This window comes from Medicago sativa, chromosome 3, assembly GCF_051527215.1.
Source record: "Medicago sativa cultivar Bolivia chromosome 3, Bolivia_mono, whole genome shotgun sequence".
Lineage (NCBI taxonomy): Eukaryota > Viridiplantae > Streptophyta > Magnoliopsida > Fabales > Fabaceae > Medicago > Medicago sativa.
This window is the reverse complement of record NC_140751.1, coordinates 88,165,752-88,188,416: the sequence shown is the minus strand read 5'-3', so window position 1 is coordinate 88,188,416 and position 22,665 is coordinate 88,165,752. Positions and strand designations below refer to the sequence as shown.

At 34.6% G+C, this 22,665-nt stretch overlaps 3 protein-coding genes across 5 annotated transcripts; 1 reads left to right on the top strand and 2 right to left on the bottom strand.

Moving 5' to 3' along the window:
• Positions 1 to 2,783: 2,783 nt before the first annotated feature.
• Positions 2,784 to 4,489, top strand: LOC146941540 (uncharacterized). The gene has a single exon (XM_085755352.1). The coding sequence runs from the start codon at positions 3,469 to 3,471 to the stop codon at positions 4,198 to 4,200; it is 732 nt and encodes a 243-aa protein (XP_085611478.1). The 5' UTR covers positions 2,784 to 3,468; the 3' UTR covers positions 4,201 to 4,489.
• Positions 4,490 to 6,622: 2,133 nt separating this feature from the next.
• LOC146941539 (U-box domain-containing protein 62-like) lies at positions 6,623 to 12,293 on the bottom strand. Of its 3 annotated transcripts, none has more exons than XR_015032428.1 (8): positions 11,675 to 12,293; positions 11,157 to 11,451; positions 10,588 to 10,669; positions 8,745 to 8,802; positions 8,209 to 8,297; positions 7,996 to 8,090; positions 7,829 to 7,899; positions 6,623 to 7,043 (listed from the first exon to the last, which is right to left on the bottom strand). XR_015032428.1 is itself a non-coding variant. In XM_085755350.1 (8 exons), exons 1-8 carry the CDS (start codon positions 12,144 to 12,146, stop codon positions 6,902 to 6,904), a joined length of 1,299 nt encoding a protein of 432 aa, XP_085611476.1. In that variant the 5' UTR covers positions 12,147 to 12,293; the 3' UTR covers positions 6,623 to 6,901. The 3 variants fall into 3 exon arrangements, 2 of the variants coding, with proteins under 2 accessions (XP_085611476.1, XP_085611477.1); XM_085755350.1 differs by having other exon boundaries at positions 7,996 to 8,085; XM_085755351.1 differs by having other exon boundaries at positions 7,996 to 8,085; positions 11,717 to 12,293.
• A 4,169-nt stretch (positions 12,294 to 16,462) lies between these two features.
• LOC146941538 (Leucine-rich repeat protein kinase family protein) lies at positions 16,463 to 20,972 on the bottom strand. The gene is made up of 2 exons (XM_085755349.1): positions 19,007 to 20,972; positions 16,463 to 18,212 (listed from the first exon to the last, which is right to left on the bottom strand). The coding sequence occupies exons 1-2, from the start codon at positions 20,482 to 20,484 to the stop codon at positions 16,751 to 16,753; spliced, it is 2,940 nt and encodes a 979-aa protein (XP_085611475.1). The 5' UTR covers positions 20,485 to 20,972; the 3' UTR covers positions 16,463 to 16,750.
• Positions 20,973 to 22,665: the final 1,693 nt, after the last annotated feature.

The following is a 22,665-nucleotide window of genomic DNA, read 5'->3' as shown; positions in this document are numbered from 1 at the left end:
AAAGAGGATCAATGGGTTAAATATATTAACTAATTATAGTCAAAATATTACATTAAAATACACTCTTCGGTTGGGTTAGTTTGGTTGAGGGCTGCTGCTGGTCTGTAATTGCAGCACCTGTTTTTCTGCTACTGGGTGCTTTTTTTCTGCTACTGGGTGTTTTGTTCTGCCTGCTGCGCTGCATCAGTAAGGCATGCAGCGTTTTTTTGCTTATGCTGGGCTGGTGTTGCTTGTGTTGTTTGGGTGCTCGGTGGAGTCTTTGCAGGTCTGTGGATAGTGTGAGCTATGGTTTTGTATTTCGGTGGTAATTGTGCCTGATTACAGTCACATAATTCTCATGTAATTTACAAATTTCTCCTTCACAGCCATATTTTCGAAAAATACATTATTCAACCCGTGCGAAGCATGCGACCTTCGTTCTCAAATTTACGAAGAATAGCAATGTTCCGTAATTTGAACATCTCTCCTTTAGAGCAAATTTTTTTAAAGATGCGTAATTCAACCCGTGCGAAGCACGGGTTTGTAACTAGTTGATGGAGGAAAAACAAATCTCTAAAGTCCTTCTTTGAATCTTTAAGTAGACTACTTGTTGAGCATCAATTGCATCATTAGCTAATTATTGCAATTCGTTTTGAACCACATTTATGATTTATTACATCTTGGAAGCCAACGAGTACCTTCATTTGTCTACTCCAATTCTTGCTATAAAAGAACCCCTCCAAAACTATTGTCAATATTCTCATTAGAGCTTGTCATCTGCTAGTGCAAGAACAATGAAAGCACACATCAATCTTGAAGTTTCAAACCCAGAGCTTGAGGCTCTCGAAACCACTTATTGAAACTCGGTCAATGGATAAACACACACTCAAAGTGAAAACACTTAGATATAGTAAAATTGAAAAATGTTCAACTAACTTCTATTCCTGGATATGTCCCTTATTTATACAATTCTGCATACCTTAACTAGGCCAACTACAAATCGTGCAGTCCACAACTAACAAATAATGTGTAACAAACAACTTAACTAACTTCTTACTAATACAACTACTTTGATTTACACTTTAACAATTATTTTTTCAAATATTGTTTTATAATTAAGACCAAAAGAATAATACAAACGAAAAAAAATACTCTTGTCGTTTATTGAACTTCATTTACTGAGTCTATGCTTGTGTACGCGGTGCACCGCCACTTGAACGCATGTATATAGAGAAGCTAGTACTTCTATTTTTCATGGTAAAAAGACGTCTCTTTTATTTTAAGAAACGGTAAAAAAAACTTTGAATTGTATGAATGGCCTATTAAACGTCAAAGCAACTATCAAATATGTACTGAATCACAAAAGTTAAATACTGTTAATTGCATAAAAGTATAAGAATTTTATAGAGGCGTGTTAGTAAAAAAAAACAATTAAAAATTCATCCTAAGAGAACTTTACCGAAAGGAATTAGGCATTTTTCAAAGCAATTTTATTGTCACCCAAAAAAATTGTTGGTGGTTTAGTGTCTATTTGGTAAGACACAACGTTAACCTTATTATAGCTTACTAACGGACACTCGCGTGCTCGTTTTTCTGCTTCTTTTATTACACTGATGTGTGTATATTATCAACGATATTATCTTGAAATTTATGTGTAAATTACAAACAATATTTTATTTAATTTTTTTGATGTAAATTAAAATTATAAGTATAGATATTTATGATTTTCAAATGTAACAAACTCAACAAACCATATTTATCTTTTCATATTGACAACAATAATATAACAAATATAATTAAAATTCTTATCTTTTTAACAACACCAACAATATAATATTATTATCAAAAAACATATTTAAGTGTATAATTGAAATAACAAAAAAACAATCCAAAAGAGTCGAAACTTTATTAGTTTATATGATCAAAAAAGTTTCGTCTGTTAACCGTCATTTTTACAAGAGCTTATAGTTTATTTTCACGAATAAGTTAATTCAAGTAATGTATAACTTATCACTTTTTATCTTAATTTTACTTTTAAAATGTTAATTGAAAAATAAAACAAATATTAATGAAATGTATTGTCTATTATATCATTTAATATCTATAAACTAATTTAATTGTTAATTTTATCAAACCCAACAAATTCAAGTAAATGCTAACTTGTTATAAGTTAGTTTATTAAAAATCCCCGTGAGTTTAGCTCAATTGAGTATGAATGTTGTATATTATATGCATCAATTGGGCTACTCGAACATCTTACTTCTCCACATTTAAAATATGTGAACTATTAGGCTACTCGACAAAAAAGTTTAGCTTATTAACTATCCGATAATTTTTAACAATAATAGTAAATTAACTGTCACGTGAATCACGACAGATCTAGTACGTACTAGTTGATGAGTACACATAAAAACTCCAGTTGATGCACTTGCTTAGAAGTTAGATCCTTGTTGACAATCATTTGAATTAAAAAAGCATGGGCACCTCCAATAATTGTGTAGCATTTTCCGCATTTTAAATACCGCAAAAAACGCTTCAAAAAACAAATCAAAAATAAATATCAAAAACGGCGAAATGCTGACGTGGAGATGATATTCCAACGTGTCATCCAGCTAGGACTCTAACAACCAAAGCTTTACCCTCAGCCAACGTCCCGCGTGTGCCCGCCTTCGTTATCCATGCACTTTCCCCGTGTTATCTCGTGCTTTTCTCTCATTCTTTTCTTTACGTCAAACACCAACTACATCCCCAATCACCTACACACATCCCTTTTATACACTCTTATCCTCACCGTTCATTATAATCACAGCTTTTGATCCTTTGATTCCGAAACAAAAAACTCTCCCTCATTTGTTCTTACGTCGCGTGTGAGCCTCGTGGAGAAACACAATGACACGTTCCCATGCAAATAAACCTCGTGCCATTCTCATTCACATTCCATTGTAACAAATTAAAAACACAATCCAATCCACCCTTGCATTATACACCGTCCAACTCAGCAAACATAACAAAATAACTGGTTTAGATCTTTATCGTAACTTATCCCTACAAAGACTCACCCACACGTAACAAAACCTGGTTTCGTAGAAGTTTGAATCCTTACTCCAAAATCAAAGGAAAAGAGGTTAAATAAAAGGGAAAGTCTGAGTCAGAGTCTGAGTCATATTAATTGAACCGTGACCTTTGGTTTTGATCAATATAAAGCACCACTCTTATTTATTATCCGCCATTAAATTTGAACGCGTCATCACTTCAACAACAATCTTTTGTCACATCCTCTCTGTTAAGTTTGTTATGTGTGTTCTGCTTCTCTTTCACAAACTTATTCTTCTATTTTATCCTTAAATAATAAAACTGAAACAGCACAATTTCACTTACCTTTTTCCGCTTACGCTTCCGTTTTTTCTCATTATCTTATATCTTATTTCTTGTTCCTCTCAGTCTTATTCATTGTTGTTCCTATAGTTTCTTCTTCTCCGGCCATCCTCGATGGCGTCTTCGTCGTCTCTAGGTATCGGAAACAATCGTTTAACCGCCGGTGTTGGTGGTATTCAGAAGAGATGTTGTGATGTTAACCGATCAGTAGTGACGTGTTCTGTTGCGATCGGTGATTGGACTCGATCGACGGTGAAGAAAGGGAGGATCTCTGCGGTGGCGACGGCGACGACTGTGACGGCGAATAAGATGATTGTGGAACGTAATGGGAAGAACAGGGGAGGAACAACGAATGAAGCTGTTCAGGCTCAAGAGAGGCTTGATCGGTGGATGAGGGAATCGGTGGTGGAGATTGTGAAGAATTTGAAGGAAGCACCGTTGTTGGTGCAAGTTTATTCAAAGAAGAAAGACGATACGAAGTTAGCGACGGAGAAGGTGGAGGATTGGGAGGCTGTGAAGGAGAGATGGGAGACCGGTGAAACTCCGATGCCGGAGGGGGTTATATTTGTGGAGGAATTGGGGGAAGATGAGGCGGAGGACGGTGGTGAAAGAGGGTTGAAAGAAAGAACGACGAAGATGTGGGGGGTTGTGGTTCAAGGAAAAGGTGTTGGGTGTGACCCGGTTTGTTATTTGTTGAAAACGAGCCGGGTTGGGTCTGGACCGGGTTCAGGAATGGGTGTTTTCTCGACCCATTTTTGTTTGGTGAGAGTGAAGAGCTTTGAAGAGACCGCACAGTCTCAACTTAAGAATTGTTGGCTATTGCAAAGTCATTGGTTGCGACAGTGATTATTGATTAATCGATCTGATTAATTAATTAAATTCATAATGTTGTACAGTTTTATTTTATAAGCAATTTTTTCAAGTTGATATATCAAACAAAGATGTGGATCTGTATAGGGCTAAAGCCACGATCATTAGCACTAATTGGATTGATCTATCGATCATCAAACTCTGAAAATGTTATTCGTTTGTAGGGAATTTTTACTTGATGAATGATTTGTTATAATTATTATTGATTGATCATTAAGGATCCAATTCAATGTTGAATAGATGTTGTTCTGCGGTGATGCGATAATTGTAGTGTTGTGGGTCACAATTCACTACAATGGAATATATGAGATTAAAATGTGAATTTTTTCTTGTTAAATCCAAACTCGTTTCTTTCTACTAGTACATATTTTCTTTCATTGAATCTTTGTTAATTCTCTTTGATCATTTGGCTGATTGGAAGATGTTTAATTTTGAAAAATCACAATCAATCTTATGTATAATTAACTTTAAAAATAGTATTATAAGAAAACTTTAAAAATAGTTATGATTCAAGTGAAATCTATAACTTAAAAACGGAATGTTATATATACTTATAATTTAATCAAAATTTTGCAAAATATCATTTTTTTATAATTTATACAATATGTACTAGTTGAAATAGTAGTATTTCACATATACCCCTCAAAAAAAAATTAAAGAGAAATGTTTCACAGAGGTGATATTTGAAAAAGGGTGTTTAAGAAACATTATTCATTCTCATTAGTGCCCAACTCTGATAAAATGTAGAGGTATTGTATTCATAATAGATACCCAAAGCATTATGTTTATCAAGGGAAAGGAGGAAAAAGATCAGTTGAGAACAACAATTATTCTCAACAGCCAGCTAGCTGCAGTTGAACTACCTGACCAAACATGTAACGAACAGTTCACTTAAGATAAATGCACTCATTTGTGGATCCTCATGAACATGTCATAATTTGTTGTTCAACTTCTGTCTTGATAATTTGAGAGTTTCATTAATTGTCAAGATAACAGTAAAATGGATCATTCAACCTCATTATGTTATAACAATTAACAACAAGGGATGATAGGAAAGACAAAAGCAACCTGCTTTGGAAGATCAGAAGCTGATCTATCTTTGCTCTCTCCAGTCAAACTTATCACAATTTTACGTGCATTAGTAGAACTTGTTTAAGATTTGACCACAGTCCAACATAAAACAAAAAAGCATACATATATACTAGTGGAGTAGACGAATACTCATGTGTTCGTAGAAGTTTTTTGTACAGAATTAGTATATGTTTGGATGTACAGCGTTCTACATTCTTGCATCCCAATGTGTAATTGACATGAATTTTCTTACTCCCTCCATCCTATATTAGATGATCTAGTTGACTCAGACACACATATATTTTTGATCTTTAATATCTTTAATGATCTATTTGAAAAAATTATGAAAATTTAATATTTAGAAAATATTAATCGAGACGAATCCAACAATATTATTTATCTTTGTATATTATTAGAAAAATATAGTTAAAGTATGTCAGGTCAAAAATGCAAATTGTCAAACATGTCATCTAATAAGGGACGGAGGGACTACCTCACAACCAAACGTTATTTATGAGTCTTATTAAACCACATTATCGTAAAATAACTCGTTAATTTTTTACTTTAACAGTGTGATTTTAAGAGCTCATATCAGAACCCACGTTTTTACATCACATATTAATATTTTATTCAAGTTTACTATTATTGCAACTTAAAATTATATTAAGTCCCACATCCTTCAAAAAAAAAATATATTAAGTCCCACAATGATAGAAATTTTAATCAAAGTAACGCATCATCTTCGTTACTTTTTGAAGTGACGAGATCGACAGCTTGGTGAACCCCAACAATGAACTCTAGAAAAAGTCCTCCTAATTAAAGTTAAACTACTCTCAACTACCTTTTGAAAAAGTCCTTATATACACAATTTTTTAATTCAGATCATTTTAAAAATATTGTTTGACCTTGTTTCTTTTAAAAAATAAGAAATAAAAAAATAAGTCAAATCAAATGAAATTTTAATTGAGAAACGCATAGTGCTAAATACTACGGCTTAACAAGAAAGAGATCAAGGTGCAAAGTCTCATCGAAAAAATCCCCTAGTCTTTTTTTTTTTTTGAATAAGAAAAAATCCCCTAGTCTTGATTGTCAACATGGAGGAAACGAATTTTCTGACTATATAGCCTTTTACCGAATCAAAGGAGCTGACTAAGTCATTCTCCAAATAAATACTCTTGGTCTCAATAGGGTACAGCTTAAACACACCATATGGATTGACAAATTTCAGAACCGTCCATTTCAAGGCAGTTTCACTTTTTATGGTACATTGAATGGTGGTGGGATATGATCACTCAATGTCATACTAAGTATAAAATCAATTATTGCGTAATTTAAATCACAATAGTTTCCATTTATATATAAATCTGACTGTATCCGAACAAAGTGGTTGATAAGATACTATACTCTCAACAAATACAAAGCAGCGCAAGGCTTATGTGTTTACAAACTCTTGCTAGCACTTTTTTTTGACGTTGCTAGCACTCTTTTCTTACAAGTATACAAATAGTAAAATCGCTAAGAAATTTTGTTCGTGGTGTTACCAATAAAATACACAACATACAGTGGAACCTTTTGCAGAAGTGTTATCGACCATATTTTAATGATTTTATGATGTTGTGCGGCAGATCTGAAGCCAATTAGGTCCCATGTTGCTGGAGACAGGTTTTGAAGGATCGTCGGAAACCTTAGCAAGGGAGCGATACTGCAATTTTACACTCTCCGCATTGTCTAATGTCTTCACCACATACCTGTACATAAGTCTAATATTAATGGCAGAAGCAAGATATTTTTAATGTGTACATAAGTTATTAATGGCAGAAGCAAGATTAATGTAGCTCCTTGAAAGCACATTCAGGAATGGAAGTACACATTAAAGAAACATCTAATTATTCTTACCGTGTTTCCACTATTATAAGCAAAAATCAACATTTTAGATCCATTCATTAAATGATGTATGTGGTCTATAAGAAAGACCACATACATCATTAATTGAATGAATGTAAAATTTAGAATTTTGCTTATAATAGTGCCCGGAGGATGTATGTATTAATTTTAACAGCATTAGACTTCCATCACAACACATGTAGTTATTTCCAAGTCTCAACCCGCAAATGTGCCATTAAGTTTAAAAGATGTAAAGAAATGTATTTACTACCAATATTCACTATTTTTCTAGGTACATCTACATAACAATAAAACAATAGAAATTCAACTTCTGCAACTTAGCGCCCAAATGTGTTGTGCTAGTAAAAGGCAACATCTTGTACTATTTTTATTTCAAAGTGGCATCTTGGATGCAAAATCCTCAAAAGATAATGCTATTAAATCTTCAACTTTTTAATCATTATAACTAATAGTTCGTTAAAAATTATTTTTATTACTAATAACAATGAAGTTCGCTTCCACTGGATTCTATCAGATCAGTTTTATTATTCAATGAATGAACTGCATATTACTATGTTATTAAAGATTAACATATCAACCCAAGATTTGATATTAACTACTAGAAAGAAAAAGTTGTGAAGTCACGAACCATCCATTCAGGCATTGTGTTGTTACAATAGCTTCACGCCCAACAAAGCGTTGTGGTGTCCTTTTGTTCCCCTGATCCATTTTTTCTCCAATTACTTCATACGTAAATTTTAAAAAAAAATGTAAAAGTAACTTTCAAAAACAGTCTCGAGACTTTTTACATACTACCTTAATGATAACCCGATCCGTCACAGCAAATGGAAATTGAACACCTCTAGCCCTTGATGATTCAACAACAGCACACTCTCCGAAACCACCCTGTTCTATGTGAAATATATCTCATTAAAAAATAAGAGAGACGACAAGGTAAAATATAAGTAACTTGAGCAGCCTAGGTGGTTACTAATTTTCCTTTCATGATTGTGCAATGGAGATACACACCTGATCAAATCTTTCTCTTTTTCTTTTGGATGACCGGTAAAATTGTGATTCCTCTTCCCGACGATACGCCTGCACAGCAGCTCGAAGTGCTGTCAAGGCAACCAGTACCACAGGAAGAAATCCCAGAAAGAAAATCAGAAAATTGCCACCAAATATTACCAAGTAAAGTATTATACTTTCTAATTTAGATTTAGTTTTTCGGAAGTTCGAATTGATTCATTAAAAAAAAAAAAAAAAATCTGCCCTTTGCAGTATAGTGGATATATACAGTGCACTTCAAAAGAAAAAAGGAGGGGAGACATGTCAAAACTTGCTAACCAACCCCTTCCCCTCCCAACCCTCAACGGGGGATAAGCATGGAAACGAGAAAACTTACAAAAAAAGAGCTCCTAGCATCAAAATATTAGAAATGCAAAGAGCAGAGATGAATTTTATTTTTACTCATCAAAAATGAAAATTTGAGATGATCATATGTATGTTTATGAGACCACATCTTATTTGAGAAGAGTTAATTGAATTCTACATTTTTTACTTACATAGATTTGGAGATATTGATTCCTCCAATGTAGCTTGAGAACAAGTACAACAAGCTTTCTGAAAAATGAAAATGCATCATGTTAATGTAAAATTTTAACAGGCGGATGTATGTTTACCTCTGAAAATTTCTACAGCATCATACTATCGGAAAATCCACAATCCAAACATATACAAGCAAATGAAATGACCCTATTAACAGTCATTCAACTTTCTATTCCATTAATAATTAGACAAATGCTTTTGCGGGCACAATTATAAGCAAAATTAACAAACTACGCTTATATTAGGAGTAGTAGGTTTAATTTTCTCAATATAATCAAAAAGTAATTTCATTTCTCAAACTACTCCTTATCATTTACTTTTGTACGAGTACATGTTTTATTTAATGGTATTTTGAGAATAATAGCATTAAATAGAGTAATATTAGTTAGGTTTTACTTATATTAAGACTGGAGTAGTGCATGGCAATTTCCCAGGTCAACTTTGAATTATCTACTAATCCTCAAGAACCATAAATAGAATTTGATTCTTACAAGTATACAGGAAAAGTAAAAAATAAAGCTAAGCTACACACAGTCTATGTTGTAAATCTAGGAAAGCAACACAGAGCAGGACCCCAATATTTTTAAATTTATTATTAAAAAATTAATACTCCTTCCTGTCCTTATCATTAAGAAGAGAAAGTAGGAGTACCATTCTATATGTGTGCTTGCATGCACGCGCATAGTATCAATAATTATATATTACTATGGTAATTATAAACTCTACTTATTTTCATATTTTTGTCAATTAAGACTTAAGACTGACTTTTCACTTTACTAGAAGCTCCATATTCATGTCCAATATTAGCCTAATCAAAAGAGCAATCCTGCAAAATCATTTCGTTAATACTTGATACAACCCTGGAAGATATCGGTCAACAAAACAGCCGCAAGTCACAACACCTGAACACCCTAAAACATATTGTGGGGTGCTATGAACACTCTTTTCAACATTTTCACTGGGCAAAATCAATGTGGATCCCACATGGTGGGATCCACATTGATTTTGCCCAGTGAAAGAGAGTGTTCCTATCACTCCTCAAACATATATAAAACATGTCAACAATGCCGCTGCTTCTTTTACATTTTTATTACTTATCTACTGCTTTTTATGATTCTATCCTCCCACCTTGTCTTGCGGAGGTCAGGAGAGAGCCGACCAAGCTCTGTCATTGAGGATTGAGTATGCAAGGAAAGAAAAATTGTAGAAACATGGAAAGTCCAAGTTCCCCACCCCCTTCTGGGATTTTTGCTTTCCCAGTCCTGTCGCAGCGCTATTCCTCACTTTGGATGCAAATTGCCACAATAAAGGTTTTTTTTTTCTTTCAAAAATCCTCCTTGTTGAAGTGCTGCAGAGCACATTCATGAAAACAGATGATGTGGCAGCACCATCCCATATACGAGGCACAAGAGAACATAAGAACACAATGATGGCAACGCCCGGCTCCATGCAATAGTGTTCTATTTACCGTTATTAACAACATAGCATACAGTGTCGATCCCCATTCAATAAAGGTTTATCAACTAGCATATATTCTTCCACTTGAACTTTTGATCAACGTTGATTAAAATTCGGCTCCTACCTTCCCAAAACAGAAAAAATTGAATTTGTTGCAAACAAATACTGATGCATAATGGCATTAGTAATGTTGGGAGTCCTGCCATTCTACGGTATGGAGGCATATATACGAGAAAAAGAGATTGAAAATTACCAGATCCATAGTTATTAACATTTTTCAGTTGACAAGTCACAGAAAAGGTCAGTCTGAAAATTATGGCATTTTGATGGCTTAGAACCCACCATTCTAATAACATGATGTATTCCACCTCCACCAAATGAATGTCCACAAGGTAATATCATTGCATCATCCATAAGAGTTCCACTGTATTTTTAGAAGAAGAAAATATCAGATATAAAAGGTACAATTATGACGAAACAACCCAAGAAACATACAAGATATTAGCAGATCAAACCTATGTGATCCCTATACTGGAAAATTAAGGAGAGGCATGTAGAAACAAAATTAGATTATTCTGTTTTGCATCACCTGGTTTTTGTTCTTGATTAAGAGGGAATTACAAAAAGTAACTTAAAATCAATTTGTTACAATTAAATAACTTAAAGACCTCTGGTGTATTTAGCCAAAATTTAAATTATAGGTGCATAATGCTTTTCAGTTGAAAACAAGAATTTTACAGGCCATTGCAGGCAAACTCGATTCAATCAAAAACAAAAGAATGGTAGGAAACCATTAGCAATAAAAGAACTAAATATAATTATTCGAATGACATTGCTCAACAGTCATAGCATATAAAATAGAGCCTATTATCCACTAAAATCTTTATTTTAATTAACTTCAAGAGACTTACGTAACAGGATCTGAAAGAATCGCCCTCAACGACTCCCCTGACTCGCTTGAATACACAACATCCTTTCTTCCACTAAATCCACAACCATTGTCATCCACCATAACTTTCTGCACAGAAGGTGACCCTTCCGTACCTTGAAGATAGTGTGAATAATACTCCTCACAGTCAGTTACAGAGTTCTGATTTTTACCTAATCTTTCTCGCTGATCATCTCCACCCGTAGTAGCACCACTCATATTGTTATGCACCAACTGTACAATTTCACCATCCTTTCCCAGTATCTCTCTACCGGAAACTACAATTCAAAAAATTACCAAAAAGAAACAATTAAACATGTAAAAGTTTATATTCTGAAACTCAAGAAGAACTTATGACCTATAAAGCACTAATAAAGACACAGCCGAACACGACAATGACATGTTGTAAATGAATTAATTGAACATAATCACAAGTGCTACGAAACTTATGACATATTTTCGAATCTAAATATGAAGAGAAATTTTTTGCTTTGTTCATACCATAAGGGGAATGAAGCTGGGATTTTCCATTTGTAACATTACCAGCATTATTATTGTTAACATCAATGATTGAATTGGAACTGCGCTTGCTACCGTCACCAACACCGACGAGTCTGTCTACTACGGTGTCACCGCCATCGTCGTCTTCATCATCATCTTCATCGTCTTCACCATCGGAGTCATTGCTGCTTGGAGTTCCCTCGCTCCAGTTCAGTACATCTGACGGGTTCCCGCGGTCGGAAAAAACATTCCGGCGAAACTCCGTGCCCTGAGAAGTGAAAAACTGATCACGATTGACGGTGAACATCTTATCGTCGATGAAACCGCCGGTTTTAGGAACGGTATCACCGACCTGTCGCGGTGGTGCACCGCCGCAGTTGAAGCGTAGAGAGTCGTCTTGAAATACGAGAGGGGAAGTGAGGCCGTTTTCGATTCTTTGATCGGGAGTGAGATTGATGTCATCGGAGGACATGGTGCGAACGGTGAAGCTCGAATTTGTGGAACTGTGAAGAAAATTAATTAGGGTTTGGACATAGTGCTTGAAGCATAACGGTGTCGTTTTGGTTGTTTTTCATGTGCGCGCGCTATCTTGTGTAACACTGGTAGTGCGTCTTTGCTTGCACATGACGGATTGAATGCTTCAATTTAGAACGACGTCGTTACGGGCACTTTTTTTTTTAAAAAAATTGCGCAAAAAGCGTAATTGGGTTGTAACTCTCGATTGATGTAATTCAAGAGTTACAAATTGATGTCTGAATTAGGAGTTAATTGTCGATGTATGGATCTCTGACTAATATATATATATTGTGACCGATGTATGAATCATGAGTTGGGATTTGATACGCATCAGAATGCATTGTACAAAAAAGGGGTGGTTGTGAGCTAAAACCAACCTAACAAAAAACCAACATATCATAACACTAATATACTAAAACACTAATACATCAAAACACTACACACCAAAATACCAACAAAGACGAGACACATTCAAAATCATTCAACACATTCAATTTCAATATACACGGTCAAATTCATTCAACGCATCCAATTTTAATATTCATACGCATTGATCTGCTCATATTAGAGACAAGGCACAACGGCAAAATACATATTTAAAATTAAAAAGTCATTAGAGTTAAAATTGACATGGTATTTGAAATACCAACACACATTATTCATCTGAAACACTAGCAAAAAATCAAACTACGTAGTCATTAGAGTCATAAAAATGTTCTCTTACGTGTGACTCAAAACCAAGTGGTTGACTATGTTTCATGGGCAATCTGTTGCAGAGTACCTTATAAATTATCATAACATGTACCACTTTTCATGCCATTCAACATCATATGTCATAACCAGCATGCATATATCCAAAGTATTCTGAGTATCACCAACATTCTCGTTCTCTATCAGAACCTCCACATCTGCTGGCCTAGGAGGATCTCCCTCGATTTGAGCCACTAGTTTTGTATGAGTGACCATATAAAACCAGACAATATAACATGGTACGGGTTGTCATGGTGCCTCCACAAATGGACCCCGCAAGTCCTCAGGTATAACAAGTAACAAAAAATCTTGGAATGTACAGTGCATCTGAAAGACATATATCTTTGGTACGACACAGTGATGCCTCAAAATAGTCTCAGTGCGTCTATACTGTATCATCACATACTTTGACAATTGGTAATAAATTATCATGCGGACACACTTTGTCCACCCACAGTACCAATATATGTTGTCGGGCGGACATATCTGATGATGATTGAAGATCACATCGTCAACTTATAGACGATCAAAGGTCGCATCATTCATCTTGACATGAATAGTCATGTTGCGCATGGCCTCTCAATGGATATATCTTAGCAAAATGTTTCATAACCCAAGCTCGAAAAATACATATAAGTATTACAAACACATTAAATAAAAAAAGATACATATTAAAAACACATAGTTAATTAAAAATAAATATTAAATGCTTGCAAGAGGGTAAAATATCCATCCATCTGCGACCACACGAGATTAGTTGCCTCAACCAAATAGAAGGTGGGCTAGTATACACAGTCTTGTGTCTATCTCTCTCAGCCTCCTTCCCTTGTGCATTATGTAATTGCAAGGCCTTTGTGAGACGTTCATCGTAGTGTGCCTTCAGCCAACTATATGAGATGCAAGCACCCTTGAAATCATTCGCACTCATCATAAGCAGCGTCAATATCCACACCAAGCAAATCGTTAAACAAAGCAACACCATCTTCCAACACATATACGTTCATGTTATTTCATATTAAGTAAAAAATACTTTGAAAGTTAGATTTTACCATCAACTATGTTTACCGTTGATGTTACAAAATACTTTGATTTCAATAAACTAACTATATAAGTTAGATTTTTTAGCCATCAATAACTTATAATAGTTACCCGCTCTAGTCACTCTTATAAGCAAATAGTCTTTTTCTTTTTAATGATGATAAGTGAATACTCTTATTTCAAGATTTATTGAGTAATTTATGCATTTGACTTATAATTTTTAAATAGAATCTTAATAATTTTTGCATAAATTTAAATTGATTTTGTCTACAAAATAATGGTAACTTACCAATAAAATAAAATAAAAATGGTAACTTACCAACAAAGCCAAGAATTCTCCTACTTTTAAAGATCTCGCCGCGTATAACTTGATAAAATATCGGAAATTGCTAAAGTATAAGCATATTAGAATATTTTCTTAGAAAATGTAACTAATTTTTTTTTTTTTTGAGTATATCTAATTTTATTTTTATTTTTTTTGTGGTGGTCGGGGTTTGAACCATGTATCTTGCATATATTATGCATCGTCCCTGCCAACTGAGTTAAGTTCACGAGGACAAGTATATTTAATTTCTTAAAAGTTTAAAAAATTATTCTTTTAATATAAAATTTGTCCTTTAATTTCCTATTTAACTCATTAATGTGTGTCATTAAAGCATAAATTAACATGACTCTGCAATAAAAGTACTAGTATGGAAAGTTTGAGTGGGAGAGCAAGAAATTCGAAAAAGAAAAAGAAGTCACATGGGAAGCAATGGAACATTGCATTGGAAAGAAAGCTTCTATTCCAACACCATCATTCATGCAATCCAATAATCGAGCATTTCTTTTTCTTTTCTAACAAGAGATCTTAAAATAAGTGTTTTTTAGTGTACGGTAAAGGATTAGTAAAACCTTTTGAATACGTTTAAAAAAAAACCTTTGAATACTCCGGTAAATTCCTTTGACTACTCAAGAATCCAGGCTCTATGGGAAGACACAATTACTCGAGATTCTTAATCACTTCTGACTTCTAAATGGGCATTTTATTTTGTTATTACTCCGCAATTATCCAGATTTTGATAACTGAACAATGAAGAACAAGGCACTCCAAATGGCAAGGCGAGACCATTCCAGGGAGGAAGATGCTAGCAATATTTCATTTTCAAGATACTCCACAAACACATTTGCTTGGAGTATTTAAGTTTTCAAAATTATTTTTTGATCTGAGAGATTATTGGGCAAACGTCACACCATCGGTATTCTATTTCATACAATTGATTTTAAAATATTTTTGTAATTTAACGAAATACAAAATGTTTATTGGATCTTAGTGTAAAATTATTCTACAATGTTAATATATCGTCTATTTTCTCTCGAGAGAGATGCAAAATTTACCTTTCTTATTTGATAGGATTGATTACAAATGGTGAATTCACAAACGTTCGGAAATGATTTTGCTAAGCAAAGTCAATCACTCAATCTCAATATGCCTTTATAATATAAATATAGATAGATATTCTTAAGAGTAATGATATTTTGACATCCATTTGATGACAACTTTGTTGACAACCTTATTTTTCTCACTTCTTATTGGTCAAAAACAATGGAGAGAGAAAAAGGAAGAGAGAGGATAACAACATCATGTGAGTATGAGAGAGAAAGTTGTCCAAAAGTTGTCAAAAAGTGGTTGTCAAAATATCATTTCTCTATTCTTAAACCAGTAATAGTAATGACTTTTATCATCCGATTCTCATATGAATGGATCCTAGGACCTTAAAGTTCAAGTAGAAGAAAGTAAGAAAGTAAAAAAGACTGATCAACGATTATTTCGGTCAAGATTCAACTCATATTTTTCCGATTGAATCAAACTTAGCTGAAACTTTATTATTGACATAATAGAAATAACTCTGTAAAAGACAAGTTTTTTTTAGGGTGGTAAAAGATAAATTTTTATAGTACAAGTAAAAGAAGGATTTAATTTGCATACTATAAAATATCAACGTAAAACATTTTTATATATGATTCAAATCATATCTTATCATTTAGAAAACTATAAATATATTTTTTCAAAATTTATATAAAAGTGACTTTACGGTGTAACTCAATTAATTGGATGTAGAAAATGAAATTAATTGGATCTCTTCTTCATTATTGTTGTTAAAATAATTTTCTATCATTTTAAAAAAATATTTAGATTAATTTTTTACTAAAAACTCGACTCAATTCATATATGAGAAGATGGGATTATCATTTAATCCAAAAGAAGATGGGGTCGTCTTTTTCCAGAATTGGCTCAAAAAAATACATTTACACATAGATTCTCCACCAAACAAAAAGACAGCACTAAAACGATACCTCTATGCATGCGCCACACAAAAAGCATACAAAAATATGGTCGTTTCCCGACCTAGTGGCTTCAAAAGCGGAAAAAAGCTGTCCAAAACAATGTAGTACGACACCAAAACAAACAAATTTCCAAATTGGACTACGAAACATCAGTGATTGAGCAAACAGCAACAATTTTCAAATTTGATCCAAATTGGAACCCCGGTGAAAAAGAATCCAGCATCCTAAATGCAGCAATAGTAACACTACTAGTAAGCTCAACAACAGAGAAATCTTACAAAGAACAAACTACTAAAGACTAACAACAATAAATTACATTGAAAATAATACAATTTCTCTGTCTCTTTAATTAATAATTAATTAAAACCGGATTCATCTTCGCCGAATAATCCATTCATTGTCTGTTCTAATCTCCTAATCAAGAAACCATCAAGTTAATTCAATTCATCCTGACAACTCTTCTTGTCCTTCTGAGCCTGAGGGGCATCTTATAAGCTCCAATATGGTAACTACTTCACCCATTTCTGGTCTATTAGATGGTACTTGTGAAGTACATACCAAACCAAGCTTAATCACAGGAATCACTTCTTCTACTGGGAACTTCCCTTGTAGTCTTTCATCAATGCATTCCTCTACCCTCCCTTCATCCAATGCTCCTCTAACCATGTCACAAAGCACAACCACATCATCCTCCATATACTCTACAGGCCTCTTCCCTGTCACGGTCTCCAAAACCAAGACTCCAAATCCATAAACATCGCATTTCTCGGTAATTTTCACTGTTTTGCAGGCAAACTCCGGTGCCATGTAGCCGAGTGCGCTCTGAATTTTGCTGCTCAAGACGTAGCGGTCGAGCATTGGTAGTAGTCTTGCTAGGCCGTAATCTCCGACTTTAGGTTCACCGTAGCTATCGATAAGAATGTTGGTTGACTTAATGTTGTAGTGAATAATGTTGGAGTGGTGCAAGTGAGACAAGGCCTTTGCTGTACCAAGAATGACGTTAAACCTCTCGTTCCATGAAAGGAAGCTTTCGCCTGATCCTTCGTGAAGATGCTTGTAAAGGCTGCCACGGGAGACAAACTCATATATGAGGAGTTGTAGTGATGAAGTCCAATAATAGCCTTCGAGTTCGACGAGATTTTGGTGTCTGACTTTTCCTAGTTTTTTCACTTCCCTCTCGAAATCTTCTTGAGACTTGACAAGGCTTGACACGGTGAGCTTCTTTATTGCAACTGAACGCCCATCTCCTAGAACGGTTTGATAGACAGCCCCAAATCCTCCACGCCCAAGCTCGCAATCCTTGTTAAGCAAAGCGTGAGCACCAGAGCTGAAATCAGGTTCACCTGAAAACATGACAAGCTTGCCGGAGTTGGCATCTGTGGTTGGCGAGCGGCTGTACTCATCCCCTGCAGAAAAAGCAAGAGCAGCTGGAGATCGAGATGTGGTGGACCGAACACGGAGATTGAGAACAGTAATGCCAATGACACCAATAACAATGAAAGCAGCTGCACCAATGGCAATGAGTGCTGAAATGCTGAGGATATTTCTCTTATGACCTAATGTTGGAGTAGGTGATCCAGGGTCAGAGTCAGGAGAAAAGTTGGTGGGATTCAGAACAATAGGCTTTGGGAGTTTAACAGGGCATTTTTTGTTCACAACAGAGCCACAAATAAATGGATTGCCAGAAACGGACGAGGGTGAAATGGTGTTGAAGAAACCACCAGCCGGTAGTTCACCCTTAAGGTTGTTGTGAGATAAATTGAAGGTTATGAGATTGGGAAGATTGGCCAATTGCTTGGGTAGGTTTCCAGTAAGGTTGTTGAATGACAAGTCCACAGTTTTCAGGTTGGTGAGACTTGCAACTGCTGAAGGTATCGAGCCACTCAGCTTGTTCTTCGACAGAATCCTACACAATATACCAAAAAAGAAAGAAGAGAAATAGAGAAGTGAAACCAGGAGTCAGAACCATAAATAAAAATAAGAGCAAACCAGTTGTTACTGCATGATAAATTGATATTTAAAAATATAATTCAAGACTAAAACAACCATTAAATAGTGTGCCCATTGTGGAATAGAGTAACAATGCATGAAACTGTAATGGCAAAACAAAAAAAAAACTTAAAGCCAAAGAACTATAACAGATATTTGGTTGGTAATTCAAGTTTCAGTCACCATCCATCCTCTCAGATGAATTATGGATGTCTTTTGTTCAACCTTTTTGCTTTTTCATATTGTAGGGCATAGAAAAAGTGACAAGTATAATTGAAGTAAATGTGGTTATTGTTAATGATGTAATAATACATAAGCAGTTCGTAACATGCCTGTTTATACAAAATAATACTAAAACTACATATCAAACTGAATCAATGTCGACACTTTTTCAGTTCTTTATCATTTATAGAACACATGGAGAAAAAGAGAGACCACAAGAAAAGTCTTCATCAACAGGCATATCTACCACGAACAAACATATTGCTTCAGTTTAGATGTATCTATCCAAGTAAATAACATAAATTAAACACTTTCTAACCAAATATGTAGCAAGCAGATTAGCCATATCCTTTAAGAATGGAACTTAAACAAAACCAGTTATAGTAATAAGGGGCAGCCTTAAATTATCCATGGTTAATATGAGCATATTGGCACATGTTTATAATAAAATGGCAAAACAAAAAAATTGCACATGGAAAAGGAACTTACAAAGTTTTTAATGAAGTGCAGTTCTCAATTGAGATTGGAATTTTCCCAATAAGGAAATTGTTTTCCAAACTCAGTTCTTTCAAGGAAACAGCTCCACCAATTTCCGAAGGTATGCTTCCATTTAGCTTATTATAACTCAAATCAAGGCTAGAACATGTTTTCAAATCACCGATTGCAGCCGGAATATGACCTCCAAGAGAGTTATACGATAAATTTAAAACCTGCAAGCTGCTTAAACCCGAAACAGCAGAAGTAATTTCACCAGAAAATGCATTGTGAGATAAATCCAAAACTTGAAGACTCTGAACAGAAGCTTCAGTCAAGGAATACAAAGGGCTTTTCACCCTACCACTCATTCTGTTTTTAACCACCATAACCTTCTCCAAATCCGACCTGAAAATCCATGATGGAAGATTTCCAGACAACGAATTCTGGCTAACATCCAAGGCCAAGAGGTTTGTACAATTCGCCATAGACTCAGGTAGATTACCAGTGAAACCATTTCCTGAAAGATTCAACGTTTTCAATGACCAAATATTTCCTAAACTGTTTGGAACCAAACCAGAAAATCTATTCTGAGAAAGATCCAATGTCTGTAGCCCCTTCATTTCTCCAATCCAGTCCGGAACATCTCCAGAGAAAGCATTTCCACGCAAACTAAAGTAACCACACAGCACCAATTCCTTCAAATCACTAGGAACACTACCAGAGAAAGAATTATCACCAAAATCAATAGACCTTAAAAGCAAACAGCTTCCAAACCCATCTGGTATCTTCCCAGAAAAACTATTCCTCGCCAAGTTAATGCTCCGCAAATTCTTCATCGCCTCAACACCTTCCGGAACCTCACCTTCCAACAAATTATCAGACAAATAAAGAGACCTAAGTCCACTCAAACTCCAAATCCCCTTCGGAACATTCCCCGAAAACTGGTTAAAAGACAAATCAATAGTAGCAATAGCTGCACATGAACCTAAACTAGAAGGAACATTCCCAGAAAACCTGTTCCTAGCCAAAGAAACAACTCTCATAGACCCACATTGTCTGAAAAAATCATCAGGAACAACCCCAGAAAGATTATTATTGCTCAAATCAAGAACCTTAAGGTTATCAATAGTAGCAATATTTGCATTTATAGTCCCAGTAAGATTATTATTCGCCAAATAAAGCCGACGAAGAAACTGCAACCGTTGCAAACCACGACCAATTCTTCCAGATAATGAAAACCCATTAAGATTAACCTCCACAACTCTATTAGATCTAGGGTTACATTTCACACCAACCCAGCTACCACCACAAGCACTTTCATCATCTTCATTCCAAGATGTTAACTTTCCTTTTGGATCTTTTATATCCGCTTTGAACACAATTAACCCCAAAACGTCGTCGTTTAAAGACGGATTCACAGCTTTCACTGCTGTCACAGTCACCAGAAACAGGAAGAACAAGCATAAAAGATAAACTCTCATAACACTCATTTTGGATTAAGGTTTTAGTTTGAAGAACACTAAACACCCATTTGAAATTGAAATGAGAAAAACAAAGTAAGAGTGTTGAAGAGTCTAAATTCGGAAAGAAAAAGTAGAACTCAGCTTGAAAGTAAGGTTAAATAACAAAAGGGGTAGATTTGAAAATGAAGATAAAAAAATGGGTAAAAGAGGAAAGTCAGAAACAGAATGTGACAGTAGCAGAAAGAGGAAAAGTAACGAAAACGAAGAGAAACGGTGAAGTGGTAAAGTTGAAGAAAATAGAAGTAAGTTGAAGAGTGGTGTGTTGTATAAGACAGGATTTCAAAACGGTTAAAAGAAAAAACAGAACACAGTGACCGGACGGAGAAGTGAACCGGTGGCTAGTGACCGGAAAATGGGAAAATTTAAGAGGTTTTTGCGACGGGGTAACCGGAAGTTGAACGGTGGCGGTGGTGAGAAAGCAACGTCTCTCTCTCTCTCTCTCTCTGATATGCTGTGTACAGGAAATAAATATTCGGTTATTAATAACGGGAAAAAAATAGTCATGGTGTTGGTAGATGAGGAAATAAATAACAAGTTGTACACGTGGCGTTACGCATGAGGGGTTGATATCCTACGTGTCAGACAAGTCATTATGGTCTCTTTTCTTTTGACGTGGATGGCTTAGCTGGCATCATTAACACACACAATTGACTACTTTCATTTCGGATTAGTGATTTTTGACTTAGGAGGTCTCAGGGTTGAGACTTGGGAGATTTTGCAGTATTGTTGTCAAGAAAAAAAATAACAGATGTTTTCTATCTGTTGTAAGATTGTTAAGCAAGAATCAAATTAGGATCTTTTCAAATAAATTTTTTCTTTATTAAATTTTCTACGTGGAGTTATTTCATTTGAACATTATTAAATGATATATTTGTTTTATATACTCTTACTCTTTTTCATACTATGATATTGATACAATGTTTTCATCATTTTTTAATGATGATTAATCTTCGCTAAAGAATTTGATAACGTGCAACACGAATTCGGGAGAAGATTCCCTCCAGTGAAATCATCTGCAGTTTTCTCCAGTCAAGATCTAAACCATTAAATATATTATCTCTCTTAATTTTAACATTTAATTGCTCATGTGCATTTATTATTCAATGGTTGTGATTATACTGGACCCTCCAGTCACTGGAGAGGATCCTTTCCCCACGAATTCTTCTCTTCTAATTGAATTTTTTTATATAAAAAGTCAAAAATCAAATGAAGGAGTTGGAATTCATTGCCATTTGAATCATCCATTATTAGCATATTGTACCCATCCTTTCAATACTTTTCTTACAACTCCCAAATTGATTGTGAGGATATTTGTCCTTATTTAAGATTTAAGATATATATCTTCATGGAAAACAATATTTTGTGTTCAAGAGAAAGCTCCTCTTTAACTAAACGAGAATTTTTACATAATACTATTATTTTTAAGAAAACTAAAATACTTTGGTCAAAAAAAGAAAACTAAAATACTACTCCCCCGTTTCAAAATGAATGTCACTTTCAGTTTCAAATGCAATAATAATTTTTTCTTTTCAATTGTAGTCTTTAATTAATATTATGTTACACTATTTCCAAACTATTATTTTTACTTTAATGAAAAACAAACTAATAGTTGATTAGGATAATTTGGTAAAATTGCTATGTCATTCGACTACTTTATTTCATTCCTTAATCTGTATGCAATTGGCTAAAACGACACTCATTTTGAAACGGATGGAGTATTATTTTTACATAATTAATTTTATGGTATGAAATTCTATAACTAGGAGTATTTGCTGTAGCTAGTGATGGTTACTTGTTTCCACAAGCAGTGGATGGCATGTGATCTTAATTTATAATATGGAATGGGGTAGGGTTTCCTCAAGTAAATTAGGAAAAGAGTACTTTCAACAGTTTAGAGTGGAAGCTAGTTGGCTCCTGAAAAGGAAAAAGAAAAGCAATAAAGGCAAGTTGGTGGACATGGTGGGTGGTGCAATTAAAGAAAAAGGGAGAAAGATGGTTGAGAGTGAATGCTGTGGAGCAGTGTAAAATTGATAGAATCCTTTTCCATATCCCTTCTTGCTAGCAAACTGGACGCAAGGGTCAGGGCCCCTATATTAGTTCCATATCCTCCCCGGCAAGCACTGCATTTCTGAATATCCCATTTTTCTG